Source organism: Monodon monoceros, unplaced genomic scaffold, assembly GCF_005190385.1.
Source record: "Monodon monoceros isolate NGI ecotype Baffin Bay Population unplaced genomic scaffold, NGI_Narwhal_1 Super_Scaffold_20, whole genome shotgun sequence".
In the NCBI taxonomy this organism is placed as follows: Eukaryota; Metazoa; Chordata; class Mammalia; order Artiodactyla; family Monodontidae; genus Monodon; species Monodon monoceros.
This window is the reverse complement of record NW_021703777.1, coordinates 51519678-51539796: the sequence shown is the minus strand read 5'-3', so window position 1 is coordinate 51539796 and position 20119 is coordinate 51519678. Positions and strand designations below refer to the sequence as shown.

The 20119-nt window shown below is 36.5% G+C and overlaps 1 protein-coding gene across 1 annotated transcript in view; it reads right to left on the bottom strand.

The window, feature by feature from the left end:
- The window catches only part of TMPRSS11D (transmembrane serine protease 11D), a 47405-nt gene extending 27734 nt beyond the window's left edge, over positions 1–19671 (bottom strand). The window contains exons 1-4 of the mRNA XM_029234701.1: positions 19633–19671; positions 19116–19266; positions 17132–17250; positions 396–463 (exon numbers count right to left, since the gene is read on the bottom strand). Of these exons, the coding sequence (XP_029090534.1) occupies positions 396–463; positions 17132–17250; positions 19116–19266; positions 19633–19671 (377 nt within the window). The remainder of the gene's footprint in view (positions 1–395; positions 464–17131; positions 17251–19115; positions 19267–19632) is intronic.
- Positions 19672–20119: the final 448 nt, after the last annotated feature.

Below are 20119 nucleotides of genomic sequence, written 5' to 3'. Positions count from 1 at the left end.
TTTGGTGTTGGTTTATTGTTCCAATCGTGCCCAGGACCACAACATTGCACATCTCCACAAGGCATTGTTTGCTACATAGACTGCATTGTGAATAGTATCCCCTGGAGTTATATAATAGAATAACCCTGTTGCTGTACCTTCACCCAACTCTCTCTCTACCCTTTCCTCCTTTTCCCACCAAGAACTGAAGTAATATGGTTATTTAGATTAGTAAGTAGATCGTATGTGACATGTTTTGTTTTTTGGCATTGGTTTTTAAACTTTCCATGATACTATTTTCATAATATTGCAACACATTTTGTGAATGTCTCATTCATTATCTATGCTGTGAACAAAATCAAATGCACCAAGTTGTATCTATGCTTATAGATATTTTTTGTTGTAGTTCCACTCACCTCAGTCTGACAACATGAGCTCTGATGAACTGTCTTCTTAAATTTGACTCTTTGAATGTTTTAGTAATCTGTAGAAAGAAAGGAAAAAACAACCTCTCTGTAATTACCATTCTTTCTCTGTTTCCTCTTTCTGCCCAACCTTGCAACATGGTTGTTAATGGGGAGTTGACTATGTTAATGAGGAATAGAGAGTTCAGTTTAGTTCAGTTCCATCTCAGAACACATGGGAGTGATTTAGGCAGGTTAATAACCTTCTGATGCAGTGCCTGTTTCTTCATCTATTACACAAAGATGATAATGGACAGGATGCATCTTCGCTAGAAGCCGTTCTAAACATAGCAGATGTTTTGCTCAATGAGAGCCCACGTTACGTGATTTGGTGGCTGTTCCCAAAGAGGTGGGCGCATGAGCCAACCCAATGCTAGGTGAGTCCACTGATACAATTTACAGTGTGTGATCCTGCAACAACTGTTCTTAAATGGGTAAAACCAGATTAAAATGAGCAGCAATGGAGAGCTTGATGAGAAAGAGGAAAAGAAGTAAAGGGCAATCTTTTCCTTATTGTTTCTGATTAATGCCTAAGCAACATAAGTTATTTCTAGCATCAGTTGGTATTTCCTGACCTAACTTTAACTTTCCCCCTGAATCATTGCTCAATGCCAGCAAGGATGGTCCTCTTGAGGTATAAGGTTTAGCTTCACAGTAAACTAGTACTGAGTGATTCTGTGACTGGAACAGTTCTGCCAAGATGCAGGGTGAGAGGTACTGAGCTTTCATAATGGCGAGTGGATTCTGTTGGCTTGTACTGTGAGGTTGGACCAAGGTGGGGGTGAACATGAAAAGGTGAAGATGGGGAAATTAAGTAGCATGTTGAATATTACATTAAGCCAGGATTTGAAGCCAATTCTTCTTGAGACTGTAAAGTTTATGCAATCTCTATTACACTGCATTTATTTTTTCAGTATCCGTTCTTTAGGCTGGTATCAGACCAACCAGTTGTGAGACAAAGTAACTTTTTTTCTTTCTAGAGGTGTTAAACATTTTTAAGAGTTATGAGGCTGTTAGTTTTTCAAAATAATTTCCTTTTTAAAAAATTCAAGAAGTACTAGTAAGTGTTAAGAAGAAAAAAAGTCACTCAAAATTCTATGATCTAGAATTATAGAATGCAATCATTTGGTGAGTATTTTAGTTAACTATGTAGAAGGATAGGTTTTAATGTGTTTATTAATGTGTTATATTGTAGGAGAGAGTTTAATAAACTGATTTATCTTTAATATTACTTGACTTTAGCAGAAGTAAAAGGAACTGACCTAAAACTGAAGGAATTGCTAAAATTTAGATGTCTCTTGTAATTATATTTTAATTCATGATTTGGTATTGCATCAGCATGGGCTACACTGGACCAAAATGTTAAAAATATAATTTAATTATGACATTTTTGTTATGTGGAAAATATTGGTGTAATTTAGTGAGGACTAAGGTAATAAGCAACATAAAGAAAGCAAGTTGATTAATTGGTTGATATCCATATACAAGGATAAAAGGAGAGACCTATGGATAAGAATCCATATTTCATAGAGTGGGTGAAAATTTTGTAGTCTCTTTAATTAGAACTTATCAAATACTTGGTAGAAAATCAGTGAGCAGATGCCTGAAGAGGAAGCCAATAGGAGAGTGGAAAGTATAGTAGATAGGGGACAGGGAAAAGTTAGCTTGCTATGAGAACTTGAACAAATCTTTTAAACTTTCTTCCTCTCAGTTTCTTCATCTGTAAAAGGAAAACAGTCCAAAGTGTGTTTAAAAAATTGTTCTGTACACAGTTGGCTACTGCAACTCCCAGAGGCTATGCATCTACTTTCAGTGAGCTTTACATGTAACCTTTGGGCTTTTTCACTCCCTTCAAACTTATTATTGATTCTTCTTTAATGGGTTGGATGAGTTTGCTTTCATACTTCTTTGATTTTGTAACCTGTATTATTGACCCTTTTATTACAATGGACAAAAAATCAAGTAAACAAAGAAAAAAGAACTATTTTATATTTCCCTCCTGAATGAGGGTGACAATACTGTCTTTGTGGGGTTTTTTTAATGTCTTCATTGGAGTATAATTGCTTTACAGTGCTGTGTTAGTTTCTTCTGTGAATCAGCTATACATATACGTATATCCCCATATCTCCTCCCTCTTGCGTCTCCATCCCACCCTCCTTATCTCACCCCTCTAGGTGGTCACAAACACGGAGCTGATCTCCCTGCGTTATGCAGCTGTTTCCCCCTAGCTACCTGTTTTACATTTGGTAGTGTATATATGTCCATGCCACTCTCTCACTTCGTCCAAGCTTACCCTTCCCCCTCCCTGTGTCCTCAAGTCCATTCTCTACATCTGCGTCTTTATTCCTGTCCTGCCCCTAGGTTCTTCTGAACCATTTTTTTTTTTTTTTTTTTTTAGATTCCATGTATATGTGTTAGCATATGGTAATTGTTTTTCTCTTTCTGACTTACTTCACTCTGTGTAACAGGCTCTGGGTCCATCCACCTCACTACAGATAACTCAATTTCATTTCTTTTTACGGCTGAGTAATATTCTACTATACATATGTGCCACATCTTCTTTATCCATTCATCTGTCAATAGACACTTAGGTTGCTTCCATGTCCTGGCTATTGTAAGTAGTGCTGCAATGAACATTGTGGTCCATGACTCTTTTTGAATTATGGTTTTCTCAGAGTATATGCCCAGTAGTGGGATTGCTGGGTCATAAGGTAGCTCTATTTTTAGCTTTTTAAGGAACCTCCATACTGTTCTCCATAGTGACTGTATCAATTTACATTCCCACCAACAGTGCAAGAGGGTTCCCTTTTCTCCACATCTTCTCCAGCATTTATTGTGTGTAGAGTTTTCGATGATGGCCATTCTGACTGGTGTGAGGTGATACCTCAATGTAGGTTTTTTTTTTGTTTTTTTTTTTTAAGAAGATGTTGGGGGTAGGAATTTACTAATTTAGCTATTTATTTTTGCTGTGTTGGGTCTTTGTTTCTGTGCAAGGGCTTTCTCTAGTTGTGGCAAGCGGGGGCCACTCATCAACACGGTGTGCGGGCCTCTCACTATCGCGGCCTCTCTTGTTGCGGAGCACAGGCTCCAGACGCGCAGGCTCAGTAGTCGTGGCTCACTGGCCTAGTTGCTCCACGGCATGTGGGATCTTCCCGGACCAGCAGGGCACGAACCCGTGTCCCCTGCATCGGCAGGCGGACTCTCAACCACTGCGCCACCATGGAAACCCCCCCATTGTAGTTTTGATTTGCATTTCTCTAATGATTAATGATGTTGAGCATCTTTTCATGTGTTTGTTGGCAATCTATATATCTTCTTTGGAGAAATATCTATTTAGGTCTTCTGCCCATTTTTGGATTGGCTTGTTTTTTTCATATTGAGATGCATGAGCTGCTTGTATATTTTGGATATTAATCCTTTCTCATCTGCTTCATTTGCAAATATTTTCTCCCATTCTGAGGGTTGTCTTTTCATCTTCTTTATGGGTTCCTTTGCTGTGCAAAAGCTTTTAAGTTTCACTAGGTCTTATTTGTTTATTTTTGTTTTTATTTCCATTTATCTAGGAGGTGGGTCAAAAAGGACTTTGCTGTGATTTATGTCAAAGAGTGTTCTGCCTATGTTTTCCTCAAAGAGTTTAGTAGAGTCTGGCTTTACATTTAGGTCTTTAATCCGTTTTGAGTTTATTTTTGGGTATGTTGTTAGGAAGTGTTCTAATTTTATTATTTTACATGTAGCTGTCCAGTTTTCCAAGCACCGCTCATTGAAGAGACTGTCTTTTCTCCATTGTATATTCTTGCCTCTTTTCTCAAAGATAAGGTGACCATATGTGCATGTGCATAGAGTTTCCCTCTATGCCTACTTTCTGGGGAGCTTTTATCATAAATAGGTGTTGAATTTTGTCGAAAGGTTTTTCTGTATCCATTGAGATTATGTGGTTTATATCCTTTAATTTGTTCATGTGGCATCATATCACATTGATTGATTTGTGTATATTGAAGAATCCTTGCATTCCTGGGATTCTTGATCCCAGGTGTATGATCATGGTGTATGACCTTGATACACTTGATCATGGTGTATGACCCTTTTAATGTGCTGTTGGATTCTGTATGCTAGTATTTTGTGGAGGATTTTTGCATCTATGTTCATCAGAGATATTAGCCTGGAGTTTTATTTTTCTGTGAAATCCTTGTCTGGTTTTGGTATCAGGGTGATGGTGGCCTCGTAGAATGAGTTTGGTAGTGTTCCTCCTTCTGCTATATTTTGGAAGAGTTTGAGAAGGTTAGGTGTTAGCTCTTCTTTAAATGTTTGATAGAATTCACCTGTGAAGCCATCCATTCCTGGGCTTTTGTTTGCTGGAAGATTTTTAATACAGTTTCAAATTCAGTGCTTGTGATTGGTTTGTTTATATTTTCTGTTTCTTCCTAGTTCAGTCTTGGATGGTTGTGCTTTTCTAAGAATTTGTCTATTTCTTCCAGGTTGTCCATTTTATTGGCATATAGTTGCTTGTATTAATCTCTCATGATCCTTTGTATTTCTGCAGTGTCAGTTGTTACTTCTCCTTTTTCATTTCTAATTCTATTGATTTGAGTCTTCTCTCTTTTTTTCTTGATGAGTCTGGCTAATGGTTTACCAATTTCCTTTATCTTCTCAAAGAACCAGCTTTTTGTTTTATTGATTTTTGCTATCGTTTCCTTCATTTCTTTTTCATTTATTTCTGATCTGATGTTTATGATTTCTTCCCTTCTGCTAACTTTGGGGTTATTTTGTTCTTCTTTCTCTACCTGCTTTAGGTGTAAGTTTAGGTTGGTTTTTTTTGAGAATTTTCTTGTTTCTCGAGGTAGGATTGTATTGCTATAAACTTCCCTCTTAGAACTGCTTTTGCTGCATCCCATAGGTTTTGGGCCATTGTGTTTTCATTGTCATTTGTTTCTAGGTATTTTTTGATTTCCTCTTTGATTTCTTAGTGATCTCTTGGTTATTTAGTAGTGTATTGTCTAGCCTCCATGTGTTTGTATTTTTTACAGTTTTTTTCCTGTAATTGATATCTAGTCTCATAGCGTTGTGGTTGGAAAAGATACTTGATACGATTTCAATTTTCTTAAATTTACCAAGGCTTGATTTGTGACCCAAGATATGATCTATCCTGGAGAATGTTCCATGAGCACTTGAGAAAAATGTGTATTCTGTTGTTTTTGGATGGAATGTCCTCTAAATGTCAATTAAGTCCATCTTGCTTAATGTATCATTTAAAGCTTGTGTTTCCTTATTTATTTTCATTTTGGATGATATGTCTATTGGTGAATGTGTGGTGGTAAAGTCCCCTACTATGATTGTGTTACTGTCATTTTCCCCTTTTATGGCTGTTAGCATTTGCCTTATGTATTGAGGTGCTCCTATGTTGGGTGCATAAATATTTACAATTGTTATATCTTCTTCTTGGATCGATCCCTTGATCATTATGTAGTGTCCTTCTTTGTCTCTTGTAATAGTCTTTATTTTAAAGTCTATTTTGTCTAATGTGAGAATTGCTGCTCCAGCTTTTTTTTGATTTCCATTTGCATGGAATATCTTTTTCCATCCCCTCACTTTCAGTTTGTATGTATCCCTAGGTCTGAAGTGCGTGTCTTGTAGACAGCATATATATGGGTCTTGTTTTTGTATCCATTCAGCCAGTCTATGTCTTTTGGTTGGAGCATTTAATCCATTTACATTTAAGGTAATTATCGATATGTATGTTCCTATTACCATTTTCTTAATTGTTTTGGGTTTGTTATTGTAGGTCTTTTCCTTCTCTTGTGTTTCCTGCCCAGAGAAGTTCCTTCAGCATTTGTTGTAAAGCTGGCTTGGTTGTGCTGAATTCTCTTAGCTTTTGCTTCTCTGTAAAGGTTTTAATTTGTCCGTCAAAACTGAATGATATCCTTGCTGGGGAGAGTAATCTTGGTTGTAGGTTCTTCCCTTTCATCACTTTAAATATGTCCTGCCACTCCTTTCTGTCTTGCAGAGTTTCTGCTGAAAGATCAGCTGTTAACCTTATGGGGATTCCCTTGTATGGTATTTGTTGCTTTTCCCTTGCTGCTTTTAATATTTTTTTCTTTGTATTTAATGTTTGATAGTTTGATTAATATGTGTCTCGGTGTGTTTCTCCTTGGATTTATCCTGTATGGGACTCTCTGCACTTCTTGGACTTGACTATTTCCTTTCCTGTATTAGGGAAGTTTTCAACTCTAATTTCTTAAGATATTTTCTCAGTCCCTTACTTTTTCTCTTCTTCTTTTTGGGACCCTTATAATTCGAATGTTGGTGCATTTGATGTTGTCCCAGAGGTCTCTGAGACTATCCTCGATTCTTTTCACTCTTTTTACTTTATTCTTCTCTGCTGTAATTATTTCCACTATTTTATCTTCTGGGTCACTTATCCATTATTCTGCCTCAGTTATTCTACTATTGATTCCTTCCAGAGAATTTTTAATTTCATTTTTTGTGTTGTTCATCATTGTTTGTTTGCTCTTTAGTTCTTCTAGGTCCTTGTTAAACATTTCTTTTATTTTCTCCATTCTATTTCCAAGATTTTGGATCATCTTTACTATCATTATTCTGAATTCTTTTTCATTTCCTCTTCATTCATTTGTTTAAGTCGGTTTTTACTTTGCTTCTTCATCTGCTGCATATTTCTCTGTCTTCCCATCTTACTTAACTTACTGTGTTTGTGGTCTCCTTTCCGCACCCTGCATGTTCGTAGTCCCTGTTGTTTTTGGTGTCTGCCCGCAGTGGGTAATGTTGGTTTAGTTGGTTTTGTAGGCTTCCTGGTGGAGGGGACTGGTGCCTGTGTTCTGGTGGATGAGGCTGGATCTTGTTTTCTGGTGGTCAGGCCCTCGTCCGGTGGTGTGTTTTTGGTTATCTGTGAACTTATTATGATTTTAGGCAGCCTGTCTGCTAATGGGTGGAGTTGTGTTCCTGTCTTGCTAGTTGTTTGGCATGGGGTGTCCAGCACTGGATCTTGGTGGTCATTGAGTGAAGCTTGGTCTTAGCTTTGAGGCAGAGATATCTGGGAGAACTCTCACCGGTTGATATTATATGGGGCTGGGAGGTCTCTGGTGGTCCAGTGTACTGAGCTCGCCTCTCCCACCTCAGAGGCTCATGCCTGATACCCAGCTGAAGCAGACAAGCCCCTCAGACTGGTGAGTGCTGGTTGACACCAATCCTCTGTGCGGGAATCTGTCCGCTTTTCCCTCTGCATCCCTGTTGCTGCACTCTTCTCGGTAGCTCCGAAGCTTCCCCCCTTTTCCACCAGTGAAGGGGCTTCCTAGTGTGTGGAAACATTTCCTCCTTCACAGTTCCCTACCAGAGGTGCAGGTTCCATCCCTATTCTTTTCTCTCTGTTTTTTCTTTCTTCTTTTGTCCTACCCAGGTACATGGAGAGTTTCTTGCCTTTTGGGAGGTCTGAGGTCTTCTGCCAGCGTTCAGTAGGTGTGCTGTAGGAGTTGTTCCACATGAACACGTATTTTTGATGCATTTGTGAGGAGGAAGGTGATCTCCATGTCTTACTCCTCTGCCATCTTGAAGGTCTCTTGACAATACTATCTTTGAATTCTAGAATAGCCTAGAATCCTCAAACCTCAATAATATTCATAATCGATAAGAATTGAAGTGAGATATAGATTATTTAGGTAAATTCTAACAAAGTAACCATCATTAAACCGGTTAATAGGTGAGGTCATACGAAGGGTAAGACATTACACATAGAATGTCTATAATTGTCACATATTTTTCATCTTGAGGGCGAAAAGATCTTATTAGCTACCCCATGAAAGTAAATCACCTTCTTATTTTCAGTACCTTCTTACTTGGTAGGTATATTTTTTGTTTTGTCTTGTATTTTAGTATTTAATGATGAAATTACATGAACAACTGATGAGGTGGAAGCATCTCTCACATACCTACCTCATAACATTTCTCAGTAGGTACAGTTTTGTGCATAATATTCATGAGCTGAGTAATAGTAATAATGTTGTTTTTGTGATTTCAGTCACCCTTCAGTTACAAACTTTCTTTTCTGTTTAATCAGAAGATCTGGAAACTCAATTTTCAAGAAAAAGATAAAATATATGGCAATATAATCTATTTATTACTACAGTACTCTTCAAATATGTATATATATATTTTTTGCGGTACGTGGGCCTCTCACTGTTGTGGCCTCTCCCATTGCGGAGCACAGGCTCCGGACACGCAGGCTCAGTGGCCATGGCTCACGGGCCCAGCCGCTGCGCGGCATGTGGGATCCTCCCGGACTGGGGCACAAACCCATGTCCCCTGCATCGGCAGGTGGACTCTCAACCACCGCGCCACCAGGGAAGCCCAGAATTTATAAATTTTGAAACACTGTGATAAAATGACCCAAAGGTATGATTCTAAGTTTAATCTAAATACTTGGTCTGAAGCACTGAAGAAGTTTCCACACAATTATGTGGCTCCAGATGCATGAAGTTCATTGGCAGAACTTAACAAATCATGACACTAAGTTGTCATTCCCACCAATCATGCAAGGGTTTTGTTGAAGTTCAGCAAGTGACTTTCCATCTTTCCTGATTTCAATTGGCTACCCTTTCAAATCAAATCAAAGGAGTTTAATTATATTTATATACATATTTTAAGAAATGTGTTCAAAATCAACCAAACATGGTAGGTAATTTTTGTCTCCCAAATTTTTATGTGTGCATGTCTAAGCCCTTAATTTTCAGTAAAACAAAACAACTGAACTCAATCACCTAATGCTGGACACATTGTTAAACATGTATTTCCCAAGTTTTCTCTTATTTATTTAAAAAGCAGTTAAGGGCTTCCCGGGTGGCGCAGTGGTTGAGAGTCTGCCTGCCGATGCAGGGGATATGGGTTCGTGCCCCGGTCTGGGAAGATCCCACATGCCGCGGAGCGGCTGGGCCCATGAGCCGTGGCCGCTGAGCCTGCGTGTCCGGAGCCTGCGCTCCGAAACGGGAGAGGCCACAACAGTGAGAGGCCCACGTACCGCAAAAAAAAAAAAATAATAAAATAAAATAAAAAGCAGTTAATTTCTCACACTTATACCTTGAAGGGACAGGGGGTGTGTGTGTGTGTTTAAACATCTTCTAAGAAGCATTGCTTAACCTGGCAGTATGGCTGTAGCCAGTTCTTATGTTACCTAACTGTTCATTTACTTATTCACTATTGTATATCGCATATTCATTACTTCATATGAGGGTTATCTTCAAATTGCAGGTTTTTAAATTTATTTATGTTTTGCAGGATGCTTCTCGGTCCTCATATTAATTTTTGGGGAGGTTTAGTTTACTTTTAGAGCTAGATAATATAATTTTAAAATCTAGTGGAAACTGTGTATCATTTAAATCTACCGAGAGCCGGTAAAAGTGTGCTGATGCCCAGTCAGTTCTGTTGTGTTACTGCCCACCCCATCCCTCAAGATATTTTCACACACATTGTGTGGAACTACTTGACATAAAACCAAACAAAGGTGCCAGTGTCAATCCATTTGTTAAATAGTAACAAAGCTAAGTTTGTTCATTTGTTCCTTCACTCCTTCTCTCCCTATTTTCTTTTTCTTCTTGTTTAAAAATTTTTTCGTAAAAGAGAAAAACACGTGTAGAGTGACATTTGAGTATTTTCTTCCATGACTCCAGTAAAATTATTGTGAATCCCTCCCTGGTATGACAACTCCATCTTGGAGACCATTGTGGGCTTCATCCTGACTGCAATGACATCTTTATTTTGTGTCCCTAGCACTTAGCACAGGAACCAACAGATAGAATGTATCATTTATTCATTCATTCAACAAATATTTGAATGCCAGCTATGTACCAAATTCTCTTTTAGGCGTTAGGCAGCAATCAGTGCTTATTAAATGGCTGTACTAAAAGCCCTGATGGTATAAGGGATGTGATAAGATTAATTGTAAATTGATACTGCTGTCTTTCTCTTCCTGTGCCCTAGTTTTTTTTCATGGTACAGTCATTAGGTATATTTTGGAAAAAATGTGGCAATTGTTGTTTGCAGAATCTGTTGCAATATCTGTTGCAATACCACCCCTGATGCCAAAGGGGAGTTTCAATGGTTCAGTTGATCCCAGGTATGAATCCTGATTGAAGTCCCTTGTTTTATTTGGAGAGGCCCATTCAATCAGAATGCACTCATAGTTTTGATACACATATTTTGCAAACAGATGCTCTCATTATTTCGAAATCACCTTATTCATTTTTTCATTCATTCAACAGTTTTTGAGCACCTCTTATGCTTCACGCTCCCTCTTTCAAGCACTGGGTTACACTGGTGGAGAAAATAGACAGTCCTTGCCATCATGGAGCTTACATCTAATGGGGGAGATACGCACTAATCATATTATCATCCACACTTAAGCAGAATTATAACTGTGATAAGTGCAGCAATATAGTAGAGGGATTTGATCCAGTCAGTGAGATTAGAGAGGCTTCTCAGAGGAATGCTTATGAAACTGAGATCTTCAGGAAGAATCAGAGTTAGCTGGTTGAAGAGAAAGGAAAAGCCTCACAGGTGGAGTGAATGGCACATACAAAGTCCTGAGGTAGGAACAAACAGATTGTGTTTAAGGAATCAAAGGCCAGGACAGTTGTAGCCTAGAAAGCAAGGAGGCTAGAGTTATATAGAAAGGCCAGACCATGAAAGTCTTGTTAGTGTGTGAAGCATTTGGTCTTTATCATCATAATGGGAAGTCACTGAAGTGTTTTAAATCAGAGGATAATAAAATCAGATTTGCAATTTGAGAACAATCTCTCTGGTTGCATGTGGATAAACAATTTTAGGTACAAAATAACGTAAATTAGTTATGGTGCTATTTTGGCACTTCAGTGTAGAGGTCATGGCTTGGATGGTTATGGTGGTAGCAGATACGGAGAGAAATGAATGGATCTGAGGGAAATACAGGGGATAAAACCTACAGGGGTTGGTAATAGATTGGATATTTGGAATGACATAGAGCAGTATGTCAAGGATGAATTCTAGGTTTCTGGTTTGGAAAACTGAATAAATGGTATTATCATCAATGGGGTTAGGATTATGGGAAGAAGGCTAGTATGGCGTGGAGGGATCATGAGTTTGATTTAGGGACATAATATATTTGAGATGTTTTTACAACAGCCAAGTAGAGATATTAAGCTGGCAGTTGGGGGAAAAGGTCTGAAGTACAGAAGAAAAGTCTGGGCTGACGACAGCATGAGTCATTAGTATATAAGTGTTGGTAGAAGTAATGGTCATGGATGAGATCATCTAGAGATAGAAAATAATGTGAGAGAAGAGGAGCGCATAGGTCAAAGAGTTGGGGAATTTCAACATTTAATGTTAGTGTAGAGGAGGGTGAATCTATAAAAGATACAGAGGAGAAGGAGTGGCCAGAGAGGCACGATGAGAAAAACAGGTGATTCGGTGGCATGGATATCTTGTGTGAAAATCACATAATCATAGACTTTTTGAGGTAGAATGTACTATAAAAATCATCTAGTTCAATGATTTTATTTTACTAATGAATAAACTGTGAACCAGAAAAGTGAATTGCTTAATATAATAGAAATTCTGGGATTATTCCACTGCTCATTAAGTATTAATTAACACTGCTGACTATGGAACAAGGATAATGATGGTACTCATGTTACCACTGGTAAGTGGTATGATTCTTGAACGTGAAATCAGGAGACCTTGGTTTGAATTTTTGTTCTATCACTTTCCAGTTGAATGGCCTTTGTCATGTTTCTTAATCTCTCACAGTATTCACTTACCCATCTATAAAAATTACATGCCCATTGTGAGTTGAAGGTTAGATGATATATGTAAAAGTGCTTTATGAACTATAAAGCACTACATTAGAGTATTATCCAAAGTGTTTCTACAGAAGTACGAATAAATGAGATTAACTGTAGAAATGATACATCAAACAAATTTCAAGGGGAATCTTTCTCTGCCAGATGTTTAATTATAAAGCCACAGTAAATAGCTGGGTACTGGTACAGGCGAAGACTAGTCAGTGAAAGAGAGGGGAGTACAGAAAAAAGAAAAGGAGGAATTTAGTGTATGATAAAGATGGCACAACAAATAAATCCATTGCACTATTTAATATACTGTTTTGGTACCACCACCTAGCTCTTTTAGGGGAAAAAGCTGGATCTCTATCTTATTACAAAATAAATTACAGGTGAATCAAAGATAAAATTGATAATTTTGGCTACCTAAAAAATTAAATCTATATGGCAGTAAAAAAAACCCCCTAGATTATAAACAAGGTTGAAAGTCAAATCTCGTTAGAGAAATATATGCAAATGAATGACAGGCAAATTTTAATATTTTAACAAGGAAAGAATTTTTTTCCCTAGATTTATATAAAAACACAAAGGCTCCAGTAAGAAAATGGGCAAGGTCATGACCAGGCAATTCACAAATGAAATTATAAAAATGACCTATTACTATAGGGAGACAGATTAAATCTTACTAGTAATCAAAGAAATGCAAACCAAAATAATAGTGAGATATCACTTCTTACCTATTGAATTAGCAACAGTTAATAAGGTTTACAATGCATAGTGTTAATGCTGTAGGGGAAATAAGCATACCTATGCATACTTATATACTGGTGGTAAGAATGTAAACTGGGGCACTTCTGGAGTGCAATCTAGAAATTAAAATAAATGTTAAAAATGCATAGATCACTATATTGATATAAACAAATGGTTGAATTAGTACATGGAGAAACTAGACAAACAGAAGAATTTCAAATATTCTTTAAATATTCAAAGCATAACTCGTTACTCCTCCACTTCTTATGTGTGGCCTGTACATAGTGTCTTTCTTCCAAAGAGTATAATATGGAAAAGGGAGGGAATAACTTTACAGTGTAGAAATCTGGCCAACACTACTTCAGCCAGGTGATCAAGGTCAACAGTGGTAAGTCATGTTGATATTATGTACCCCACTTCATATGATGTAATGAAAATGACCCTTTTCCTCTATAGTCTTCCTCCTTAAAACCCCAAACCCCAGTCTAACTGTAAGAAAAAACATCAGAAGGCCTCCAATTGTGGGACATTTCTACAAAATACCTGACTAGTATTCCTCAAAACTGTCAAGGTTATCAAAAACAAGGAAAATCTGGGGAACTGTCATAGTCTACAAGAGCCTAAGGAGACATGACAACTCTGTAATTTGCTATCCTGGATGGGATCAGGAAATGGAAAAGAACATTAAGTAAAAACAAAGGAAATCTGAATAAAATACAGAATTTGGTTAATAACAATGTATTAATATTGGATCATTAATTGCAATAAATATACTATTGTAATATAAAACGTTAATCATAGAGGAAACTGGGTGTGATGTATATGAGAACTCTATATTATCTTTGCACCTTTTCTATAAATCTAAAATGCTTCTAAAATAAAATCTTTATTAAAATTGAAGAAATTTAAAAATCTCTAGAGAGAAATAAAAGCATAAACCCTATATTCTGATAATTCTACTTCTGGGAATATGTCCCAAGAATATAATCACTCAGGTGTGCAAGGATGTATCAACAAGACTGGTCATCAGAATATTGGATATAATAGTGAAAAACTGGAAACAATTTGAACATCTGTCAACAGAGGACTGGGTAAATAAAATATTGTACCTTTATGCACTATAATACTATTTAGTTATTTAAAATGGAGTATTTCTTCATTGATATTTAAATACCTCTATGACATATTTTTTGAGAAAAAAGTGGTAGTAAACAAGCATGTATAGTCTTATTCCATTGACAGAAAATTATATGTGTTTGTGCATGGATGATTATGCAGTTTTCATGAAAAGTACTTGGAACATCAAAATATTAAAAATGGATATATGAGTATTGAGATTTTGTGCATATTTCTTTCTCTTTATATTTCTTGAATGCCTTGACTTTTCTACTTTTTTATTATCTTTACAACAAAAGACAATATTAAAATTATTTTCATTTTGATAACACTTTATACATTACAATTTACTTTATAGACCACTTTTGAGAGTAATTCAAGAATAACAAATTAGATTGTATAATTTTTTTGTCATTGGGATTGGGTTTTAAAGACTTACTGAATATCTTCCAAATGTGCTGGTAGTACTTTTGAAAAGAAACTTAGTTTATGTTTTTCACATTGCTGAATATGTACGTTGTGCTTTATGCCTTATGCCGTTTCTCTCCATATCAGTCTTTTGCAATTTTACATATGCTCTATGAAGGATGCGCTGACCTGACATATCTGATCTGTCTGGCAGGAACTGAGTGACCTCTTTAGGGCTGAGGATGTCTCTGGCATCTTGCTTTAATGACAAATAGTTGGGTTCTAATTCCCTATAATGAAGCTGGGATTCTCAATATACATAATTACAGTTTGCTCCCTTTTATTAGACTGGGTAAATAGCTGAAACATTACATGATGTCTTTGTGTGGATGTGAGGACTTCATTATGAATAACTGTCCTCAGACTGGCCTCCTGAGATGTTTGTCTCTAGTGTCTTCGTCAAGAAATTTAAGAATGTCTCTTGCAGTGTTAATCACAAGAAAATCTGTTCAGATTTGCATGTTGCCCTCTGCCTGAGACAGAGGTACTCACAGGCTCTTTGTATTTGTCTGTGTAGTTTGTATTTGTGTGTGTATTTGTGGGGTCCAGCCTCAGAGTAGTATTACTAACCCAAGCACCGATTATTGCATAAATCAGCACCTTTCAACGTCTAAACTGTGTGGGCAGTCAGTCGTGAAGTAATTCATTACTAATGACAAAGTACCAAAGTTTTTAAAAACTGGCATTTTTAAATAAATGTGAATAAATTTAAGGATATTCTTTAAATACTAAAAAAAAAAAAAAAGAATGTCTCTTGGTTTGAAGTCTAAACAATGGGCTCTCATGATGCAAATGATATAAATAAATATTCCTATTGATTTTTTAAGAGCAGGTTGGGAAGAGAAAGTAGGAAGTTGGGGAGGTGGATTGCTTTGGTAAGCCTAAAATGGAAGTTTTATGTGCATTTCCACATCTTCTGGAATATGCCCTAATTCAAGGTTCAACCCCTTGGCTTTCTTCTGGACCACAGTAATGAGCTTCTAACTAGCGTTACTGTGTGCAGGCTCTTCTCTTTATAGTATAATTTTTATATTCGGAACATGAATCTGTCAGATCCTGTTTGCATCATTCTGCCTCTAGCTCAAGACTTTCTCTCTACAAGACAAAACCCAAACATTTTAGCTAAGCACATTCTCCTCCCTATGCCTTGGCTCATATTTTAGCTGTGGTGTGCCCTACTCATTCTAAAGCTAACCTGAAAAGAGTCATCTTTTATAAGACGCTGTCTCTGATCTCCATAATTGGATATCATTTATCCTTTTACCACAGACTTACATCTGTGTTGCTCTCATGTCACATACTCACTGCATACCTTATATTATAAATATCTGTAAGCTTGTTTAATCTCCCATGTTAGACTAACCTCCATGAGGGCAGATCCAATATCTACTCCACTTTTTGTATGTCCACAGCATTAGACAGTATTGATGTTTAATAAAAGTTTATTGAAGGAACAGGAGGCTCCCACTTCTGACATAATAAACTGATGTTCCCCAATATTAACCCTACCACTGCCTCCTGGCCTAGATTCTGTTCCCAGATTATTCTGATTCAGCTGCTTATTCTGATTAAACATTTAAATTATATACTAACTTCCCTTGCTCTAATTTAATGCTCACCAAGCACTTTTCTCAATACTTGGCTCCTAGTGTAGTTTGCCCCTAGGGGAAAAGGGTGTTAGACAAGTAGATGATTCAGTCCCCCAGCCATGATAATTCTCATTATAGATTAACTCAGTGGTTCCCAAAGTGTGGTCCCTGGACCATAGCATCAGCATCACCTGGGAACTTGTTAGAAATGCAAATTCTAAATACTGAATCAGAAACTCTGACACTGGGGCCGAGAACTCTATTTTTAATAAGCCTTCCAGGTGATTTTGCTAAAGTTTTAGAACCATTGGATTAATTTATAACCTTAGGAATCTTAGAAAACGTTAAGGGTAAGTGAGCAACCCTGAGATTGTTCAGCTCTGACTGCAGGGCTGAAGGCCAAACCCTGGTCTGTGATGATAAACCAGTGCTAAGGGTCTGCTTGTGAGGTTTCCTGGTAAGCAGCCTGGGGGCCTTTTCAAGTGAGAGCCCAGGCTTTCTTTGTATATTTTCTATGTCGATCATTGAACCAAAGTATGACATTCTCCAAACTATGTTAATATGTATTTTAACACCTACTACCTGTATGTTTAGTTGGATAAGAAAAAAGGAAAGAAGGCAAAATGAAAAGGATTTAAAAAGACAATCTCGAGGGTAGGAAAAATGCTCAAATTGCATAAACAATAGACTTCCAATCTTTGAAGTCATAATCATAAAAAATATGTTTACTCATGACCTAAAACTTTTCACTCATGATGTAAGAAAATATGAATAAAAACAAGTGTACAAGCAAATTGACTTGGAAAAAGCACAATGAAACACATCTTTCACCATTCGGGGAGGAGAATATGCAGAGCGTCTAGGAGTTGCAAATATATCACAAAATATTAGGTTTATTATCATAATTGTTTTATGATATAATAAAGAGGAAATGCAAATATTAACTTACCTCAGACTCAATTTTTTCACTCAAAGACCTACATTTCTGTGTAATTGGTGAACGTAGCTCATCAGTACATTGAACATTTAGGATTTGAAAGCTGCTACGGTAAAAGTAATCTTTTTCCCCTGTAAACAAAGAAAAGGCAGGATCAATCTCACATTACTAAGTACTTTAATCTGTATTTTATACAGGATTATGGGAGGCTATGTTGTACAATTAAAAAATATTTGATTCCCTTGAAAGAAAACTCTAAACTTAATATAATGTAACTATAATAAAATTATTTTTCTTTCAGTTTTTAAAAAGATTGGCAATGCTGTGTTAAAAATACATAAAAATCAGAGCAGCATTATTTGAGAAGTTAAATTGTTCAGTAGTATCATAATTTTCATTCTTACTATAGGGAGATTTGTGATTACAGATTTATTCATTCAGGAAATATTAATGTCTATAATACACTATTATTCATTTATAATTAAGGAATAAAGTAATTCTGAATAGTTTTAAAAATTATTTCAAATACTATTCTTTTTAGAGGGATTAGTGACTTATTGGTTCTCTGGATTAAGCTAGAAAATAACTTCTGACAAGAAAGCTAATCTGGTTGTTCAATGTGAACTATTTGCATCACAAAGCGTCTTCCAATGGATATATTAAGCTATGTGAAGGAAATAAAAATTCCTAAAACATACTTGTCCTTACCTTAGGAACATTATGAACATGGACATACCTAACCTGTCTCAGGAAAAAATTCCATGCTTCCATTTGATCATTCACATACATAATTTATGCAGAGAAATACCTCAATCAGGGAAAGCATTTGAGATCATGGGGATAGGGTTGTGTGGTCCTTTGTGGCAGAAGGACAAGTCTTTCTAGGGCCATAAGTGGTCACTGGTATACACTTTGAAGAGGACTTATTTAAGGCTTCACCCTTTGTGTTTAAGTGTGACAATACAGTGCTGTTAAGAGCGAAAATTCATTAGTTTAATCTGAAACTTGATGTTTGCTTTTCACTCTTCCGTAATTCACCTTGGACATATTTGTCTCTATGTGATTTGATAGCAAAATGTAGTCAAAAGCAAAATTTAGCCATGACTTTATAGATTGACTGAAAAGATTATTCCTAGTTACTGGAATAAATAAATTTGTTCTTGCTCAGTCTCCACACTCATACATACCCATATGCCTTCACACTCTGCCCCACCCTGCCCCAATGATTTAAATAATTTAACAGGACTATAGCAAAATTTAAAAAAAAAAACAAACTCAAAGTGTTTTTTCAGGTAAAGGAAACAGATTATAACATATATTATCTAGTGAAATATGGCACATTTTATCTACATTAAAACATCTGAAAGAATATTCACTGAGATATTGTTTGTGAATGAGCAGGGTATATGCATTCTTTATATTATTTCTTTGTTTCCTACTTTTATGATGTAATGAAAAATTAAACTAAGAGGAAAAAAAGGAACAGAATCCTTTTTAAAGTTTGTTTTTAACCTCTTTCTACTTCTTAACTTCAAATTCATCTCCTATCATAATTGTTCTGCTCCTAAGATTATTTTCGGGAGACAGGTCGTGAATTAACAAATATTTAGATACATCCAACTTTTAGATGTTGAAACTTAAGGTCCTTTGCAAATTTTAAATGAAGAAGGAAATCATGGTATTAATGAAAGAACAAAACAAGTGAACTCTAGCATCAGAAAAATATTGAGTTTTTTCCCTTGGCTAGAATAATTCTTGTCTGGGTTTAATGTTGTTTAGTATACTAAAAAAGCCCAAAAGAAAAAGAAGAGAAAAACTACTGAATTAGAGAAAATATAGACATGAACATATATTCAGGGGTATATGAATAAATATATAATTATGTTGTATTAAGAAATAGAAGTGGCAATAAAAGTGAGAATGCCAAACTTTTAATCTGAAAGTATATTTAGTTAATTCATCTGAAGAGTGGTATATCCAATCTTCTGGTACTTACCAAAAGCTAAAAAGTGGACAAGTAAACCTGTGGTCACTGCCAGGATCGCCACAACTGCGATGACAACAAAACATACTATGTATGGATTCACAGATCTTGAGGCCGATGGCATCCATGATGGCCTTAGAACAAGAGAAAAGATCAAAGGCCACTCATTTCACTCAGAGAAGCAATCATTTCAGCTCTCATGATCATTTTCTGCCTTCTGAAGTCTCTTAGCTTGCACATGGCTCTATTATAGAAAACCGATTGTTTCTTGATAGGAATATAGTTCTGGAAATGAAATCTAACTGAACAACACTCTCCTTAATGGTTTTTCTTTCAATTTTTTTTTCAGCACTAAAATGTTGACATTTAGATAGTTTGATAGAAGAATAAGGAAATCTGACCTCAGGTTTGCAATTGCTTTTCCTTCTTCTGCCAGTTGATGAAGTTCTCAAGAATAACAACTATTTCTGTTTTACTACAACTCCTTCTAAGACCCTATGTTGGACACTACTGTAGTAAGCTCCCTTACCTGGGCACCATCCTCAGGGATGTGCTGAAGAGAGATCATTTTGGGTGGGGAGAGGGGTGGAGGGAGTCCGACAGTAGCATTTCTCACTGTAATATTCTCCGGGTTATTAAAATGGGGATATGTCTAGAGGCTGAGAGCTGAGATCCAGAAGAGTAATAAGCACCTGTAATTAATTAGAACTGTACCAGCAGCAGAGGATTTGCGTAATTTTTTTCACCCATGAAATCATCAACAGCAGTGTAAGCCAGTAGATTTGTACTAACAGTATCTGGTATTATATTAGGCATATAATCCAAATACTTCTCACGGCCTCTCTCCCTATCACACACACACTCACACTGGGGAGGTCACCAGAAGAGCTTAATGTGAATTCCTGCTTTATCCCTTGTTTGCTTGGAGATCATATTGTCATTTATCTGAGATTTTCTTCATCTGAAAAAATGGGAATAATACTTGCCTCACAAGGCTAATTTGAAAATCAGTGAGG